The sequence below is a fragment of the Salvelinus fontinalis genome, chromosome 1, assembly GCF_029448725.1.
Source record: "Salvelinus fontinalis isolate EN_2023a chromosome 1, ASM2944872v1, whole genome shotgun sequence".
Taxonomy (NCBI): Eukaryota; Metazoa; Chordata; class Actinopteri; order Salmoniformes; family Salmonidae; genus Salvelinus; species Salvelinus fontinalis.
The window spans coordinates 72,120,858-72,140,127 of NC_074665.1; the positions used below are offsets into that span (position 1 = coordinate 72,120,858).

At 46.0% G+C, this 19,270-nt stretch overlaps 1 protein-coding gene across 1 annotated transcript in view; it reads left to right on the top strand.

Annotated features, from left to right (window-relative positions):
- LOC129861159 (vinculin) overlaps positions 1–12,647 on the top strand; it is a 71,620-nt gene extending 58,973 nt beyond the window's left edge. Inside the window, exons 11-22 of the mRNA XM_055932330.1 lie at positions 258–448; positions 875–1,074; positions 1,883–2,011; positions 2,868–3,017; positions 5,846–5,954; positions 6,057–6,235; positions 6,449–6,572; positions 6,867–6,991; positions 7,238–7,423; positions 7,654–7,857; positions 8,289–8,393; positions 8,857–12,647. Of these exons, the coding sequence (XP_055788305.1) occupies positions 258–448; positions 875–1,074; positions 1,883–2,011; positions 2,868–3,017; positions 5,846–5,954; positions 6,057–6,235; positions 6,449–6,572; positions 6,867–6,991; positions 7,238–7,423; positions 7,654–7,857; positions 8,289–8,393; positions 8,857–9,003 (1,849 nt within the window). The 3' untranslated portion in view covers positions 9,004–12,647. The remainder of the gene's footprint in view (positions 1–257; positions 449–874; positions 1,075–1,882; positions 2,012–2,867; positions 3,018–5,845; positions 5,955–6,056; positions 6,236–6,448; positions 6,573–6,866; positions 6,992–7,237; positions 7,424–7,653; positions 7,858–8,288; positions 8,394–8,856) is intronic.
- The last annotated feature ends 6,623 nt before the right edge of the window (positions 12,648–19,270 follow it).

The window sequence follows — 19,270 nt, forward strand, 5'->3', positions numbered from 1 at the left end:
AACACTCCCAAGGTAAAATATTGAGTTCCGCAGGGTTCGGTTCTTGGGCCATTATTGTTCTCACTATACATGTATGCCTTGGGGATGTAATTCTTTAGAGGTTGAATCACATTTTGTTTTTTTGCTAGATAGAAGTCCACAAATCGTAATCAACGTCCTTTCATTTTTATTTAACCTTCCCTAAAATAACTATCATGCTTTAGAGAGACTATGAGAAAGGCCCTTTCCAGTATGTCATTATTCTCTCCCTTTCACAGGGGTAGAGGAGATACTCCGGAGGCCAGGGCATTGGCCAAACAGATAGCCACGGCTCTGCAGAACCTGCAGTCGAAGACCAACAAGGCTGTAGCCAACAGCAGGCCCGCTAAGGCAGCAGTCCACCTGGAAGGGAAGATAGAACAGGCCCAGAGCTGGATGGAGAACCCTACCATTGATGACGGTGGAGTGGGTGAGTCTCAATAGCCTGGTCTCTCTCATAGCTCCCAGTCTCTCTCTCGCTCGCTCTCTCTCTTTCTATCTCTGGTTCACTCTCTCTCTCTCTCTCTCTCTCTTGCTCTCTCCATCCCTGCTTCTTGATTTGTTCTCTCTTTCTTCCAATCTATCTCTCTCTGGCTCCCTCCCTCGCTTGCTGTGTTGTTTTTCCTCTGTGCACTACATTCCACTACTCACCCAACCTCATAATGCTCTCTTTGGCTTGTCGGCTCAGAAGCCTGGATACACTCTCACATGTCATGCATTGTTTACACTGGCTCTGGACTGTATGACACCGTCTACTAGAGAATGTTCAGAGTAAGCATAACCACAACAATATATGGAATAATAAGCCGCCTAGACTGCTGCTTCTGTGTCTGACTCCATCTATGTCTCTCCACAGGCCAGGCAGCTATCCGGGGTCTGGTGGCAGAGGGTCGTCGTCTGGCTAACGCCCTGCCAGGTCCCTATAGACAGGAGCTGCTGGGGAAGTGTGAGCAGGTGGAACAGTTGATGGCCCAGCTAGCCAACCTGGCTGCCAGGGGCGAGGGAGAGTCGCCACAAGCACGTGCCGTGGCTCAGCAGCTCCAGGAGACCCTGAAGGTGAGACGGCTCACATTCACTCTCACAAGTCATTAGCCACACAAGCTGGAGTTCACTCTGACACAGGCATGGTGAAGGGCTCCCCCTCCTGGCAGGATACACCAGCTGCAGTCAATGACAGATCCACTATTTTATTTATTTAACCTTTATTTAACTAGGCAAGTCAGTTAAGAACAAATTCTTATTTACAATGACGGCCAAACCCTAACACGGACGATTCTGGGCCAATTGTGCGCCACCCTATGGGACTTCCAATCACGGCTGGTTGTGATACAGCCTGGAATCGAACCAGGGTCTGAAGTGACACCTCTAGCACTGAGATGCAGTGCCTTAGACCGCTGCGCTACTCAGGAGCCCTATGACTATGTTAGTAAAAATAAATGTGGGTAACACTTTATTTGGATAGTCTATCTGTATTTGCTAACCATAAACTAACACTAGCTTTATCTCTTATCCTTAACCCTTACCCAAACCCTTATCGTAAACCTAACCGTAACCTGAGCAAGCAGTTGCCTATCAACAGATAGTTTGTTGATAGTATGACCATCGTTAGAGTGTCTACAGATAGAAAATCCCGACTATCCAAAGAAAGTGTGACCTAAATGTGTTTTAGTTTATTAAGTAAGAATTCCCCTTTGAAATCAACTGTTGAACGATGTCACACACATGTAGTAGTATTTCCATAGATCAGAGCTGCAATGTAAAGCACTTGACAAAAGAGTTCTAAGAGCCTATTGTTAACATGTAATACTTCTAAAAGCTGGTCTAATTCTCACTAACTCATGTGTGTGTGGACTTGTCTTCTCAGGACCTCAAAGAAAAAATGCAGGAAGCTATGACTCACGAAGTGTCGGACATCTTCAGCGACACGACCACTCCCATCAAACTACTCGCTGTGGCCTCCACCGCCCCGTCCGATGCCCCTAACAGGGACGAGGTGGGAGGCTTATCTTTCTCTCTCCCCCTTCCTCTCTTACTCCCTCTCCCTCTGTTCGTCTCTCTGTCTCCCTACAGTAACTCCATCATGGCTCATTCATTCACTCAACCTATGAACAGAGCAGTATAAAGAGCTCTAAAGTGTGTATGGCGGCAGGTAGCCTAGTTGGGCCAGTAACTGAAAGGTCGCTGGTTCTAATCCCGAGCCGACTAGGTGAAAAATCTGTCTGTGCCCTTGAGCCAGGCACTTAACCCTAATTGCTCCTGTAAGACACTCTGGATAAGAGCATCTACTAAAATGTGAAATGTAAGTGTACCGTGTATGCATATAATATGGCTCTGCAATATGGTGACTTATTTGGCAGATTCATATCATGATACACATATGGATGACTTATTGATTCGTTTCCAATCATTTATGTACTTGCCACTCAATAATACTTAGACTACATTTCCAGAGGGAAGTCTTACCATAAGTAATCATGCAAGATTAATATTTAATAATATGTTTTATCGTTCTAATGTTTTGTCGCTGTAAGCATTTGCTAAGTGGCATATAGTATACTATATTTAAGCAATAAGTCCCGAGGGGGTGTGGTATATGGCCAATATATGCACTACACAATGCGAAGTACCTGTGTACAGCCCTTAGCCATGGTATATTGGCCATTTACCACAAATCCCTGAGTTGCCTTATTGCTATTATAAACTGGTTACAAACCTAATAAATGTTTTCATACCCGTAGTATACGGTTTCATTTGCAACGGCTTTCAGCCAATTAGCAGTCAGTGCTCGAACCACCCAGTGTATATTGTGTTATGTTTCATGATTCTATGATTTGTCACTGTTATGTTAGGTGTTTGACGAAAGGGCGGCCAACTTTGAGAACCATGCCAACAAGCTGGGTGCCACGGCAGAAAAGGCTGCCGCTGTAGGAACAGCTAACAAGAGCACTGTGGAGGGGATCCAAGCTGCCGTCAAGTCTACAAGGGACCTGACACCACAGGTATGGGACAGTGTGTTTGTGTGAGTGTGTGTAAGTGTGCGAGTGTGTCACTGGTGTAGCGTAAATCCCTGTAGCCCGCGAAAGGCGAAAGGCACCACATGCTCTGGGGGCCCATGCGTCTGTCATCTCACGGCTATGTCTAAATTGTATTCATTTTTGTAATAAATAATTTGGACAGTAACCCTCCTTTTTAATTTACAAATGTAGCAAGCAAAGTGTTTGTTGTTCAATCAACATGGGTAGTAGGTGTAACAGACAGTCAATGTAGTTTTCATGCAGCTAATTAGCCTATTTCGGCCTCCTCACCTAATTGGCTATCTAGTTTTTTTTAAAGTTAAGTGAATCAGGTGGGACTCGGATGGAGAGTGAGTCGGTGATTCAGGTGGGACTCGGATGGAGAGTGAGTGGGTGAATCAGGTGGGACTCGGATGGAGAGTGAGTGGGTGAATCAGGTGGGACTCGGATGGAGAGTGAGTGGGTTGTTCAAGATGGATAAACATAAAGGAAGACCAATCAGTGCACAAAAACAAGTTTTATCTGATCAAGCTCGTGCCAAATTACCGAAGATAACTACATCAGCCAAGCTACCACCTTGTGAGTCTCTCCTCCTCCTCCTCTCCAGAATAGTGTCAGTTCCTCTAGTGATAGTCTCTCCGCCTCCTCTCCGGAATAGTGTCAGTTCCTCTAGTGAGAGTCTCTCCTCCTCCTCTCCAGAATAGTGTCAGTTCCTTTAGTGAGAGTCTCTCCGCCTCCTCTCCGGAATAGTGTCAGTTCCTCTAGTGAGAGTCTCTCCTCCTCCTTCTCTCCAGAATAGTGTCAGTTCCTTTAGTGAGAGTCTCTCCGCCTCCTCTCCGGAATAGTGTCAGTTGCTCTAGTGAGAGTCCCTCCTTCTCTCCAGAATAGTATCAGTTCCTTTAGGGAGAGTCTCTCCTCCTCCTCTCCAGAATAGTGTCAGTTCCTCTAGTGAGAGTCTCTCCTCCTCCTCTCCAGAATAGTGTCAGTTCCTTTAGTGAGAGTCTCTCCTCCTCCTTCTCTCCAGAATAGTGTCAGTTCCTCTAGTGAGAGTCTCTCCCTCCTTCTCTCCAGAATAGTGTCAGTTCCTCTCGTGAGAGTCTCTCCTCCTCCTTCTCTCCAGAATAGTGTCAGTTCCTCTAGTGAGAGTCCCTCCTCCTCCTTCTCTCCAGAATAGTGGCAGTTCCTTTAGTGAGAGTCCCTCCTCCTCCTCTCCAGAATAGTGTCAGTTCCTCTAGTGAGAGTCTCTCCTCCTCCTCTCCAGAATAGTGTCAGTTCCTCTAGTGAGAGTCTCTCCTCCTCCTTCTCTCCAGAATAGTGTCAGTTCCTTTAGTGAGAGTCTCTCCTCCTCCTTCTCTCCAGAATAGTGTCAGTTCCTCTGGTGAGAGTCTCTCCTCCTCCTTCTCTCCAGAATAGTGTCAGTTCCTCTAGTGAGAGTCTCTCCTCCTTCTCTCCAGAATAGTGTCAGTTCCTTTAGTGAGAGTCTCTCCTCCTCCTTCTCTCCAGAATAGTGTCAGTTCCTTTAGTGAGAGTCTCTCCTCCTCCTTCTCTCCAGAATAGTGGCAGTTCCTTTAGTGAGAGTCCCTCCTCCTCCTCTCCAGAATAGTGTCAGTTCCTCTAGTGAGAGTCTCTCCTCCTCCTCTCCAGAATAGTGTCAGTTCCTCTAGTGAGAGTCTCTCCTCCTCCTTCTCTCCAGAATAGTGTCAGTTCCTTTAGTGAGAGTCTCTCCTCCTCCTTCTCTCCAGAATAGTGTCAGTTCCTCTGGTGAGAGTCTCTCCTCCTCCTTCTCTCCAGAATAGTGTCAGTTCCTCTAGTGAGAGTCTCTCCTCCTTCTCTCCAGAATAGTGTCAGTTCCTTTAGTGAGAGTCTCTCCTCCTCCTTCTCTCCAGAATAGTGTCAGTTCCTTTAGTGAGAGTCTCTCCTCCTCCTTCTCTCCAGAATAGTGTCAGTTCCTTTAGTGAGAGTCTCTCCTCCTCCTTCTCTCCAGAATAGTGTCAGTTCCTTTAGTGAGAGTCTCTCCTCCTCCTTCTCTCCAGAATAGTGTCAGTTCCTTTAGTGAGAGTCTCTCCTCCTCCTTCTCTTCAGAATAGTGGCAGTTCCTCTGGTGAGAGTCTCTCATCCTCCTTCTCTCCAGAATAGTGGCAGTTCCTCTGGTGAGAGTCTCTCCTCCTCCTTCTCTCCAGAATAGTGGCAGTTCCTCTCTAGTGAGACTGTCGGCCATCCTTCTCCTCTTCCAGAAAGGCCTACTGGACAATTGTATATTCAAAAAAATATATTTTGGTTACTGATTAGTATGCTGTTGCATCGTAAATTCATTTTACAATCTGCAATGTTTGAAATTCCCACTTTAATTACATTATTGCCTCCAGCCAGCATTCTAAATAGCAGCATTGTGACACTGTAGGCCTATAGCTTCATGAAACATAAACGTTAGGCTTAACGTGAGAAAATTACGAGCAAATACAAATGAACATGTATCCATAAAAGCAAAGCTATAGCCAAGCATTAGCGCCACATCATCTGATAGCCTATCGATAGGCAGCAGCGTAAACGTTGCAATTTCAGAACCACAGATAGCGATTGGTAGTCTATACATTGTTTGTTTTTTAGGAATGGCTGGGGCCAAAACTCTGACTTTGCAGGGGTCCAGAGAAACTGTGCTACACCAGTGGAGTAGGTGTGTTTGTGTTTTGTGCAACATGATCAACATTTGTGTGGTGCTTATGCTGTCGTGACATAGGGACGATTAATTTGGCCTTGGTCAGTTGACCCCTATTTCCTATATTTTTTTTCCTGATGGGAACGTTCTTTTCTAGGTAGTCTCTGCAGCCCGTATCCTTCTGAGAAACCCAGGCAACCAGGCTGCATACGAGCACTTTGAGACCATGAAGAACCAGTGGATTGACAATGTGGAGAAAATGACAGGTAGTGCCAGACCATCTTGTGTCATTTGTCATTGATTACAAAAAGTGGGCGTTGTGGTCACTTCGTTATAAGCACTAAGAATGATGTCTTCTCGGTCTCTAGGTTTGGTGGACGAGGCCATAGACACCAAGTCTCTGTTGAATGCCTCTGAGGAGGCCATTAAGAAAGACCTGGATAAGTGTCGTGTGGCCATGGCTAACCACCAGCCCCAGATGTTAGTGGCAGGGGCAACTAGCATCGCCCGGCGGGCCAACCGGATCCTCCTGGTGGCGAAACGGGAGGTATAGATCATTTTTATTTACAATCTAATTTATTTTAAAGCCCTTTTTACATCAGCAGTTGTCACAAAGTGATTTACAGATACCCAGCCTAAAACTCCAAAGAGCAAGCAATGCAGATGCGCAAGCATAGAATACAGACAACTGAATTGCAGTTCAGCTTAAAAGAGATACTATGAAAAGAATAGAAATTTATGAATAGACTTTCTTTCCTAGGTGGAGAACTCTGAGGATCCTAAGTTCAGAGAGATAGTGAAGGCTGCATCTGATGAGCTCAGCCGGACTATCTCTCCCATGGTGATGGACGCCAAGGCTGTGGCTGGGAACATCACAGATCCAAGTATGTTCCAAGGCAGTTACCAGACATTTAGGATGTGTTTGATCATTATACTGTATAATCTGCTGTTATAGCTACCCGTGTACAGCTTTCCAACATGACCTAATACTAAATATAAAGATTCATTCTATCAATCTCTGAATCTGTGATTGTCAAAAGTTAAGGTTCAGTCGATGGTGTTATGGTTTTGGGGTCTGTCAATGTGTTACTGCTGCCACACAGCAGCTTTTGCGGGCTTTGTCTAATATCCTGTTTCTAAGGCCTATATGTATCTCCTTCTTCCTCCGTGGTGTCCAGGTCTGCAGAAGGGCTTCCTGGACTCAGGCTATCGAATCCTGGGTGCCGTTGCCATTGTGAGAGATGCGTTCCAGCCACAGGAACCAGACTTCCCACCACCACCTCCTGATCTGCATCAGCTGCACGTAAAGTCGATCAATCAAATTCATTTATAAAGCTCCTTTCACATCAGCATCTGTCACAAAATACTTTACAGTCCTGTACTGTCAACACCAGGGTTTTGTTCAGTGGCGTACAAATGGGGTTTCAGAACGTTCATATCAAAAAATATATATTTGATAGAACGGATATGATTATCTGCCATGTAGAGTAGAGGGATTCATTTCTATCTGCAACATTCTGAACGTTTCACCTATCTGAATACACGCCAGGTCAGCGACGAGCCCGCCCCACCCAAACCCCCTCTCCCCGAGGGTGAGGTTCCTCCCCCCAGACCCCCTCCCCCAGAGGAGAAGGACGAGGACTTCCCAGAGCAGGTGTTGGGAGAGATGGTGAGCGAGCCCATGATGATGGCCGCCAGGCAGCTCCACGAGGAGGCCCGCAAGTGGTCTAGCAAGGTGAGCTAACAGCACATACAGTTAGTTACATGTTGATGTTCAAAGTTAAGTTTATTGCGACCAGAAAACCATAGCAGAGCAGATTCAGACTAGCCATAATTCGGTGCCATTTAGGAAGTGTGACATGTACATATACATGTACACTGCACAATTACACTGGACACGGAATCCACCCCAGCTGTGTTGTCATATGTCCAATTTAATGCCTTGGTTTTTGTCATCTTTTTCAGGGTAACGATATCATCGGTGCAGCCAAGAGAATGGCCCTGCTCATGGCTGAGATGTCCCGTCTGGTGCGCGGTGGCAGCGGGAACAAGCGTGCCCTCATCCAGTGTGCCAAAGACATCGCCAAGGCCTCAGACGAGGTCACGAGGCTGGCCAAGGAGGTGGCCAAGCAGTGCACAGACAAACGCATCCGGACCAACCTGCTCCAGGTCAGCTGACCGACTGGTTCCTGGTCCAGTCTTCTTAGGAAACAAAATGCTAACTCTCATGGTTACGATGCAATAAATACCTAAGTTTCGATAGCTATGCTGCCTTAATCAGGGTTTCATCTGGTCCAATATTCTGCTAATGTGTCTTTGGATGAATTGAGCAAACGAGGACGGAAGAAGCAAGACTTTCAAACTGCTCTCTTCAGGTTTTTCTTGAGGAGCAGCAGCTGCTCTGGAAAGACCATAGAAAGGACAACATTATATTCATGTTGGAGTTGTAGGACTAAAGATAATTGAATTTCCACCCTGTCCTCGTGATTTGATTTAGGGTAGATCATTGAAATAAATTACACTGTTTTCTGTTTTTTTATCTTCATGTCTCTGACTGGTTTCTCGGAACTTGAACTTAAATAAACTTCTCTGTGTTCCAGGTGTGTGAGCGGATCCCCACCATTAGCACACAGCTCAAGATCCTCTCCACAGTCAAGGCCACCATGTTGGGTCGTACCAACATCAGCGAGGAGGAGTCAGAGCAGGTCAGTACACTGGAGATCATTGGATAACACACATCAACCAAAGTTACCTTTTTGCTTTTGGAATAACATTGTAATGGAGTTAAGTGGTTCCTGTTATTATACAAGTGGAATAAGGAACACTATTCCACTTGTGTAATTACAGAAAAACACTTGAACATTTCAACTTGAAATTTACTACGAAATGTACTAAAGTGCAATGTAACAGTAATGTTACAATGTACAGTGCTTCCCCTAGGATTTCTTAAAAGTGTATATCAGCAGAAATATATGTATTTTTTTTTAAATTACATTTTTTGCAGTGTTGGCAACAATTTATCATCGGTGGGCCGTTGCTGCTAAATGAATATAGGGGAAACACTGATATAAATAGCATGTTGTTACTAGTGTAATTACAGTGTTACTACACAAGAGCAACTTCATGTAAAATGTGACCAACATTTTTCTTTCCTTCCCCCTCTCCCAGGCCACAGAGATGTTGGTTCACAATGCCCAGAACCTGATGCAGTCTGTGAAGGAGACGGTAAGAGAGGCTGAGGCTGCCTCCATCAAGATCCGGACAGATGCAGGCTTGACTCTCCACTGGATCCGTAAGACACCCTGGTACCAATAAGAAGAGACGGGCCAACTGTCTGTTCAACTACGTCCCAAATGGCACTCTATTCCCTATGTAGGGCACTACTTTTGACTTTGGCTTATGTCTGGTTAAAAGTAGTGTACTAAATAGGGAATACAGTAGGTTGCCATTTGGGACACGGATTATTCTGTTCCTCTGCTCAAGGCCCAGCTTGTTAAGAAGAAAAAAACATCCAGACCCTTTGAGCAATAGATTTGATGGACACATACATACTAATTCCAAGCTACAATGAATGAAAACCCTGCCTGGTTGGGGTAAAAAGAGTGAGTTAATACTGAATACACTATTTATCAGTCAATGTCAATCCCATACCTGCCTGTAAATGGTGTTTTTAGACTTCCTAGGTTTGTGTGTGTGTGTGTTAGAGGTTTGCTTTTCTTATCCAGTAAGATTAAAGGAGTACTATTACCAGTCTCATTTAAACATACAGTAGCCCCAAATCTAAGTAAAAATTTGAACATTATTAAGATTTGTCTTGGAAAACGTTTGTATGTCTTTATACTGGTTCTTTATTTCACTATCTGCATTGTGCAGTCGTTCACTGTTGCTAGGACAAAGCACATCCAACTCAATGGGAGTTGGTTCGAGCATATCGTTATGCTGAGCTCTACACGCAAATATATATGATTCTGTGGTTATTATGTCTGTTTACACTATGTTCTAGAAACTGAAAAATAAACACTATTCCCTGTTCCATATTTGTATTACAGTTGAAGTCGGAAGTTTACATACGCCTAGGTTTGAGTCATTAAAACTTGTTTTTTAACCACTCCTCAAATTTCTTGTTAACAAACTATAGTTTTGGCAAGTCGGTTAGGACATCTACTTTGTGCATGACACAAGTCATTTTTCCAACAATTGTTTACAGACAGATAAATTCACTTAAGTCACTTTATCACAATTCCAGTGGGTCAGAAGTTTACATACAGTGAGTTGACTGCGCCTTTTAAACAGCTTGGAAAATTCCAGAAAATTATGTCATGGCTTCTGATAGGCTAATTGACACCCATTTGTGTCAAATGCATGTATACCTGTGGATGTATTTCAAGGCCTCCCTTCAAATTCAGTGCCTCTTTGCTTGACATCATGGGAAAATCGGCCAAGACCTCAGCAAATAAATTGTACACCTCCACAAGTCTGGTTCATCCTTGGGAGCAATTTCCAAATGCCTGAAGGTACCACGTCTGTACAAACTATAGTACGCAAGTATAAACACCATGGGACCATGCAGCCGTCATATCGCTCAGGAAGGAGACGCATTCTGTCTCCTAGAGATGAACGTACTTTGGTGCGAAAAGTGCAAATCAATCCCAGAACAACAGCAAAGGACCTTGTGAAGATGCTTGAGGAAACCGGTACAAAAGTATCTATATCCACAGTAAAACGAGTGCTATAATGACATAACCTGAAAGGCCGCTCAGCAAGGAAGAAGCCACTGCTCCAAAACCGCCATAAAAAGTCAGACTATGGTTTGCAACTGCACATGGGGACACATGATACTTTTTGCCTATTCCCTTTGGATTTATTAAACATCTTAAACTCCAACCATCTGCCTCCTGTGTCTGCATTTGGGTCTTGCCTAGTGTCATGATAGTACAAACTGGCCATGACAGACCCAGCAGACTTGGGCCATGTCTGCAGCAGACGTGGGCCATGTCTGCCACACTGTCTCCCTACAGGGAGCCACCATTGGGACACATCAGGAGTTACTTTTTGGAGAAATGTCCTCTGGTCTGATGAAACAAAAATAGAAGTGCTTGGCCATAATGACCATTGTTATGTTTGGAGGAAAAGCGGGGAGGCTTGCAAGCCGAAGAACATCATCCCAACCGTGAAGCACAGGGGTGGCAGCATCATGTTGTGGAGGTGCTTTGCTGCAGGAGGGACTGGTGCACTTCACAAAATAGATGGCTGAATGAGGGAGGATGTTATGTGGATATACAAATTATGTGGATATATTGAAGCAAATTCTCAAGACATCAGTCAGGAAGTTAAAGCTTGGTTGCAAATGGGTCTTCCAAATGGACAATGACCCCAAGCATACTTCCAAAGTTGTGGCAAAATGGCTTAAGGACAACAAAGTCAAGGTATTGGAGTGTCCATCACAAAGCCCTGACCTCAATCAAATAGAAGATTTGTGGGCAGAACTGAAAAAGCATGTGCGAGCAAGGAGGCTTACAAACCTGACTCAGTTACACCAACTCTGTCAGGAGAAATGGGCCAAAATTCACCCAACTTATTGTGGGAAGCTTGTGGAAGGCTACCCAAGTTAAACAATTGAAAGGCAATGCTACCAAATACTAATTGAGTGTATATAAACTTCTAACCCACTGGGAATGTGATGAATGAAACAAAAGCTGAAATAAATCATTCTCTCTACCATTATTCTGACATTTCACATTCTTAAAATAAAGTGGTGTTCCTAACTGACCTAAGACAGGGATTTTTTACTCTGATAAAATGTCAGGAATTGTGAAAGACTGAGTTTAAATGTATTTGGCTAAGGTGTATGTAAACGTCCGACTTCAACTGTAGATAGTGAGTTGGGTTTTGTAGCAATGTTTTATTTTTTTTTGTATTGTCAAGACTGTCAGAGTTTATGCTAGCCTGGTCCCAAATCTGTTTGTGCTCTTTGCACCGGAGTTGGCGTGATAACACTAAACAGACTAGCACTCAGGCTAAGTTTGTTCCACCATTAACTTTTTAAATATATTTTTTTTATGTTTTGAGGTTTATTATATCTGCGCTGTTGGAAAACATAAGGGCTAGATCTTCAGACACATTGCATAGAGAATGTCTTATTAACTTATAATGTTTACAACCATTTAGCGTACAAAAGAGTTGACGATTGAAATTAAATATCCATTAAGATGACATGCATTCAACTCTGTCAGTTTCTGGACTAGCTTGATTTTTCACCACGTTGCATTGAGATTACATGTAGACCTTAGGTCTCCCTCTGGTCTGGCCCTCTATACTTTGCACTTCTCAGAGAAACTATAGCAAGCCAGTCTCCATGTTTTAGCTTGACTAGAGGCCAACTGTACTGTAATGTTTAAACTGTGTCTTGACATAACGTGGTGTGTAGTTTGTGGGCTAGCTTCTGATTACTGTATTAAGCCGAGTACTTGACTAAGCTGACACTATGTCCAAGTAGTCTCTCGTCCGTGAGACTACCAGTGTGTTTAAGTTCAATGCATCACATGAAACTGGTGTTGAAATATCAGCCTTCTCTTCCTCTTATATCTTCGAACTACACTAAACTAACCCTTACAGTTGCTAACACAGCTGGTACAAACGGTTGGACGTTTTTTTTTTTGTGTGTGTGTGTCTGAATAAGACCAGCGCAGTTTGAATGTGTAGATGAAGATACTGAGACCCTACAAAACCATCTGATGTGCCTTGTAATAAAAAGACTGATTGCAATAAAAAAAACAATTAATTTACAGGAAATTATGTTTTGTATCTACTTTGTAGTAAGCGCTACTCAAGGCATTATAATTCTGTTCAGACACATTTTTGTGATATTTATAAGATGGGTACAAAGTGAAATATGATATTAGAGTCAAGTACTGCTTTTTGGTATTGTTCACATTATTTTGTAATAAAGCATTTAAGACTCCCAACAGCAATTCCTCTCTTATTTATAACACAGTAATCCTTGTTATAACAGTAGTGATACATTTACATTTGTAGGCTCGGCACTAATTGATGTCTTCTCTGCCACCTGGAGCTGCATGGCAAATGGTCCAGGAACACAAGGAAAGGACAATACCCAAGGACTAGTCAGCCCTTTCCCCTCTGACGGGACTAAAGGTATCTCTCTGTTACGGTATTCTTAACTTGTAGAACATTTAACCGACAACCTCAGCTCATTGACTGAGGGAAGAACCCACATTCCATCTCTCCATATCTCTCCCTATTCCAGTCTGCTGTCCCCACGTGCTTCAAGACGTCCACCATTGTTCCTGTACCCAAGAAAGCAAAGGTAACTGAACTAAATGACAATTGCCCCGTAGCACTCACTTTTGTCATCATGACGTGCTTTGATAGACTCGTCAAGGATCATATCACCTCTACCTTACCTGACACCCTAGAACCACTTCAATTTGCTTACCGCCCCAATAGATCCACAGAAGATATCATCACACTGCACACTACCCTATCCCATATGGAAAAGAGGAATACCTATGTAAGAATGCTGTTCGTTGACTATAGCTCAGCATTCAACACCATAGTACCCTCCAAGCTCATCATTAAGCCTGGGGCCCTAGGTCTGAACCCCGCCCTGTGCAACTGGGTCCTGGACTTCCTGACAGACTGCCCCCAGATGATGAACGTAGGAAACAACACCTCCATATCCCTGATCCGCAACACAGGGGCCCACAAGTGTGTGTGCTCAGCCCCCTCCTGTACTCCCTGTTGACCCATGACTGGGTGGCCATGCACGATTCCAACTCGATCATCAAGTTTGCAGACGACACAACAGTAGTAGGCCTGATTACCAACAATGACGAAACAGCCTACAGGGAGGAGGTGAGGGCCATGGGAGTGTGGTGCCAGGAAAATAACCTTTCACCCAACGTCAACAAAACAAAAGAGCTGATCGTGGACTTCAGTAAACAGCACAGGGAGCACCCCCCTATCCACATCGATGGGACAGCAGGGGAGAAGGTGGAAAGCTTCATGTTCCTTGGCGTACACGTTGCTGACAAACTGAAATGGTCCACCCACACAGACAGTGTGGTGAAGAAAGCGCAACAGCTTGGCACCTAAAACCCTCACAAACTTTTACAGATGCACAATTGAGAGCATCCTGTCATTCCTTACGAATCACCTAATAAAATGACCAGGAAACCACCGTTACCACCGTTACCTAAATGTACGTTTCATGTATTCTTGTTTGTTTATTTTTTATTTTATTCATTACGCAATTCAGAGTTTGATTGAATTCTGCCATGTAAATTAATTAAATACACTTGAACATGTAACCTACAACTGTCACACCCTGATCTGTTTCACCTGTCCTCATTACTGTCTCTACCCCCTCCAGGTGTTGCTTGTTTTCCCCAGTGTATTTATCCCTGTGTTTCCTGTCTCTCTGTGCCAGTTCGTCTTGTATGTCCAAGCCTAACAGCGTTTTTTCCCATTTTTCTGCTTTGCCTTTTCTCCTTTTTCTAGTCCTCACGGTTTTGACCCTTGCCTGTTTTGGACACTGTACCCGCCTGCCTGACCATTCTGCCTGCCCTGACCTCGAGCCTGCCTGCCACGCTGTACCTCCTGGACTCTGATCTGGTTATGACCTTTTGCCTGTCCATGACCATTCTCTTGCCTATTCCCTTTGGATTTATTAAACATCTTAAACTCCAAACATCTGCCTCCTGTGTCTGCATTTGGGTCTCGCCTAGTGTCATGATAGTACAAACTGGCCATGACAGACCCAGCAGACTTGGGCCATGTCTGTCTCCCTACAGGGAGCCACCATTGGGAGACATCAGGAGTTGCTACAGGGCCTTTTGGAAGGGCTTAGTTCCTTGACGGAATGCCACGACCATGGGTTAAAGGCTATTATGGAGCAAATCAGGGAGTTAGCTCAGAGGCTACCTGCCACCTCTGGAAAAAAAACAATCACCCAGTATTTTTTTCCCCTATCTGTGGTGAGTTTGTACAGCCTATCCCGACTCCCAGTGAACCCCGCTTACCTCCTCCAGAGCGATATTCGGGGTGACCTGGTACCTGCTGGGGTTTTCTTTCTCAGTGCTCGCTTATTTTTGAGTTACAGCCATCTTCGTTTTCTTCAGACTGATCAAAGATAGTGTATATAATTAAGCTAATGTCGGAAAGGGTGCTTTCCTGGGCTATGGCAGTTTGGGAACAACAATCTGCCATTTGCGGTCGTTTGGAGGAATTCCTGGCAGAGGTGAGACGTTTTTGAGTCTCCGGTATCCGGGAGAAAGGCGGCCAGCAAACTGCTTGACTTACGTCAAAACTCCCGTAGTGTGGCAGACTACGCGGTGGACTTTCGCATGTTGGCTGCCGAGAGTGCTTGGAATCCGGAGTCTCTTTTCGATACTTTTCTGCACGGATTATCTGAGGAGGTAAAGAATGAGCTAGCTGCTCGGGAACTGCCGGTGGACCTCGACTCCCTTATCGCTTTAACCATTCAAATTTATGGACGCCAAAGGGAACGCAAGAGTGAGAGGAGGTCTGGTCCAGTGTTGCCAACTCCTCAGTAAGGAAAGTCGTAAAAGTCGCTAGAAGTTGCTAAATGACGCAATCACCTAATTTGCATAATTGGCCATGTGCATGTAATTGTGATGGACGCTGTAGGAGAGAGGAATAACATCGTGGGAGAGACAAAAAGTGAGTTAAAAAAAACACCCTAAATATGTTAAGAACTACAAATGAACATTATTCTGTCGATTCTTGTGTTTTTAATGCCACCGGCCTCGAGGGCGACCCGGAGGGCGAGGTGCCGGGCGATCCGGGTGGAGGTGGTGGAAGTCTCTCAGGAAAGAAGGATCCAAAATGTCCCCCACCGGCACCCAGCACCTCTCCTCCGGACCGTACCCCTCCCAGTCCATGAGGTACTGTAGGCCCCTCACACGGCGTCTCGAGTCCAGAATGCCACGTACTGTGTACGCCGGGGACCCCTCGATGTCCAGAGGGAGCGGAGGGACCTCAGGCACCTCACCTTCCTGAAGGGGCCCAGCCACCACCGGCCTGAGGAGAGACACATGAAACGAGGAGTTAATACGGTAATATCTAGGAAGTTGTAACCTGTAACACACCTCGTTTATTCTCCTCAGGACTTTAAATGGCCCCACACACTGCGGCCCCAGCTTCCGGCAGGGCAGGCGGAGGGGCAGGTTTCGGGTCGAGAGCCAGACCCGGTCCCCCGGTGCGAACACGGGGGCCTCACTGCGGTGCTGGTCAGCGCTCCTCTTCTGCCATTCCCCCGCCAGTCTCAGCAACTCCTGGGCGGCTTTCCAGGTGTCCTTGGAGCGCTGTACCCATTCCTCTACCGCAGGAGCCTCGGTCTGGCTCTGATGCCATGGGGCCAGGACCGGCTGGTAACCCAACACACACTCAAAAGAGGACATGTTTGTTGAGGACTGGCGAAGGGAGTTCTGAGCGAGCTCAGCCCAAGGAACATACCTCGCCCACTCACCAGGCCGGTCCCGGCAATATGACCGCAGAAACCTGCCCTCATCCTGGTTTACGCGCTCCACCTGCCCATTACTGTCGGGGTGAAAACCCGAGGTCAAGCTGACCGAGACCACCAGTCTCTCCATAAACGCCCTCCAAACTCTGGACGTGAATTGGGGGCCCCGATCAGAAACGATGTCCTCAGGCACCCCATAGTGCCGGAAGACATGGGTAAACAAGGCCTCCGCAGTCTGCAGGGCCGTAGGGAGACCGGGCAATGGGATGAGACGGCAGGACTTAGAAAACCGATCCACAACGACCAGGGTCATAGTCCTTCCCTGGGACGGGGGAAGGTCGGTAAGAAAGTCCACCGATAAGTGTGTCCACGGCCGTTGTGGAACGGGGAGGGGCTGTAACTTCCCTCTAGGCAAGTGTCGAGGAGCCTTGCTCTGAGCGCACACCGAGCAGGAGGAGACATAAAATCTCACGTCCTTAGCCAACGTGGGCAACCAGTATCTCCCTCTAAGACTCCGCACTGTCCTCTCGATGCCAGGATGACCCGAGGAGGGTAGAGTATGAGCCCAACAGATTAGTTTATCCCGGAACACCCTCAGCACGTACTGAGACCCTGCTGGACACTGAGGGGGGGCTGGCTCTAACCGTGAGGCCCTCTCTATTTCCGCGTCCACCTCCCGTACTACCGGTGCCACGAGACATGAAGGTGGAATGATGGGAGTCGGCTCAACGGACCGCTCCTCGGTATCATAGAGGCGGGACAGCGCGTCGGCTTTGGTGTTTTGGGAGCCTGGCCGGTACGAGATGGTGAAACGAAACCGGGTAAAAAACATGGCCCATCTAGCTTGACGCGGATTTAGTCTCCTTGCTGCCAGGATATACTCGAGATTACGATGATCAGTCCAGATGAGAAAAGGGTGCTTCGCCCCCTCAAGCCAATGTCTCCACACCTTCAGAGCCTTGATTACAGCTAACAACTCCCGGTCCCCCACGTCATAGTTTCGCTCCGCCGGACCGAGGTTCCTCGAAAAGAAGGCACAAGGGCGGAGCTTTGGTGGCACGCCTGAGCGCTGGGACAGCATGGCCCCGACCCCCGCCTCGGACGCGTCCACCTCCACTATGAACGCTAAAGAGGGGTCCGGATGCGCCAACACGCGCGCATTGGTGAACAGCTCCTTTAGACGACTGAAAGCTCTGCCCGCCTCTGCTGACCAACGCAAGCGCACCGGTCCTCCCTTCAGCAGTGAGGTAATGGGAGCAGCCACCTGACCAAAACCCCGGATAAACCTCCGGTAGTAATTGGCAAACCCTAAAAACCGCTGCACCTCTTTCACCGTGGTCGGAGTCGGCCAATTACGCACGGCTGTACCGCGGTCACACTCCATCACCACCCCGGAGGTGGAAATACGATAACCCAGGAAGGAAACGGCCTGTTTGAAGAACACACATTTCTCGGCCTTGCAATACAGGTCATGCTCCAGCAGTCGCCCAAGTACCTTACGCACCAGAGACACGTGTGCCAGAATAGATCAAGATGTCATCGATGTACACTACCACTCCCTGCCCGAGCAGGTCTCAGAGAATCTCATCTACGAAGGATTGGAAGACGGCTGGAGCATTTTTCAACCCATATGGCATGACGCGGTACTCATAATGGCCAGATGTAGTACTAAATGCGGTTTTCCACTCATCTCCTCCCCGGATACGCACCAGATTATACGCACTCCTCAGGTCCAGTTATGTGAAGAAGCGCGCCCCGTGAAATGATTCCACCGCCGTAGCAATGAGAGGTAGTGGGTAACTAAACCTCACTGTGATAGAATTTAGACCTCGATAATCAATGCACGGACGCAGACCTCCCTCCTTCTTCTTCACAAAAAAGAAGCTCGAGGAGACGGGTGATGCGGAGGGCCGAATGTTCCCCTGTCCCAGCGATTCAGCAACATATGTCTCCATAGCTACTGTCTCCTCCTGGGACAATGGGTACACGTGACTCCTAGGAAGTGCAGCGTTCTCCAGGACCTTGGTTATCTCTAAAGGTTTCTCCCCACAGTTGATGGTCTCATATATGTCCTTGTTGGCCTCCCTGAGCTTTGGAGACACTGAAAACCATTAATAAGTCTCTCCTACCAAGTACTCCACACTACGGGGGATGATGTCATTGGAAGCATGACTTACAGAAAGCTGCAGAGAGTGGCACACACAGCGAATAAGAACCAGATATCTGAGGCCATACTCCTCCTTGAGCACTTTATGGACCCCATTGTTAATCCCTGGTCATAACAGAGGCATTGTCAGTCCCTATCCCCAGGAGTTTCCCTTTTTTAAGACAACACTTCTGGAGGAAAGCCACAACAGCACTGGCTATAGATTTGGCATCTCCTCCCTCCAACTCAACAAGCCCCAGAAATGTTGATACAATTGTCTGCTTGGTGTCACTAAAGTACCTTATCACAATCCCCAGGTACTTAGCCTGTCTAGCCCCTGGGTTCCCCCCCACATTCCACTGAAAAGGCAGCGTGCGAAATTCAAAAAATATTTTTTTGAAATATTTAACTTTCACACATTAACAAGTCCAATACAGCAAATGAAAGATAAACATCTTGTGAATCCAGCCAACATGTCTGATTTTTTAAATGTTTTACAGCGAAAACACCACGTATATTTATGTTAGCTCACCACTAAATACAAAAAAGCACAGACATTTCTTTCACAGCACAGGTAGCTTGCACAAAACCGACCAAATAGAGATAGAATTAGTCACTAACCAAGAAACAACTTCATCAGATGACAGTCTTATAACATGTTATACAATAAATCTATGTTTTGTTCGAAAAATGTGCATATTTCAGGTATAAATCATAGTTTTACATTGCAGCTACAATCACAAATAGCACCGAAGCAGCTAGAACAATTACAGAGACCAACGTGAAATGCCTAAATACTCATCATAAAACATTTATGAAAAATACATGGTGTACAGCAAATGAAAGACAAAGATCTTGTGAATCCAGCCAATGTTTCAGATTCTTTAAGTGTTTTACCACAAAAAAACAATATAGCATTATATTAGCTAACT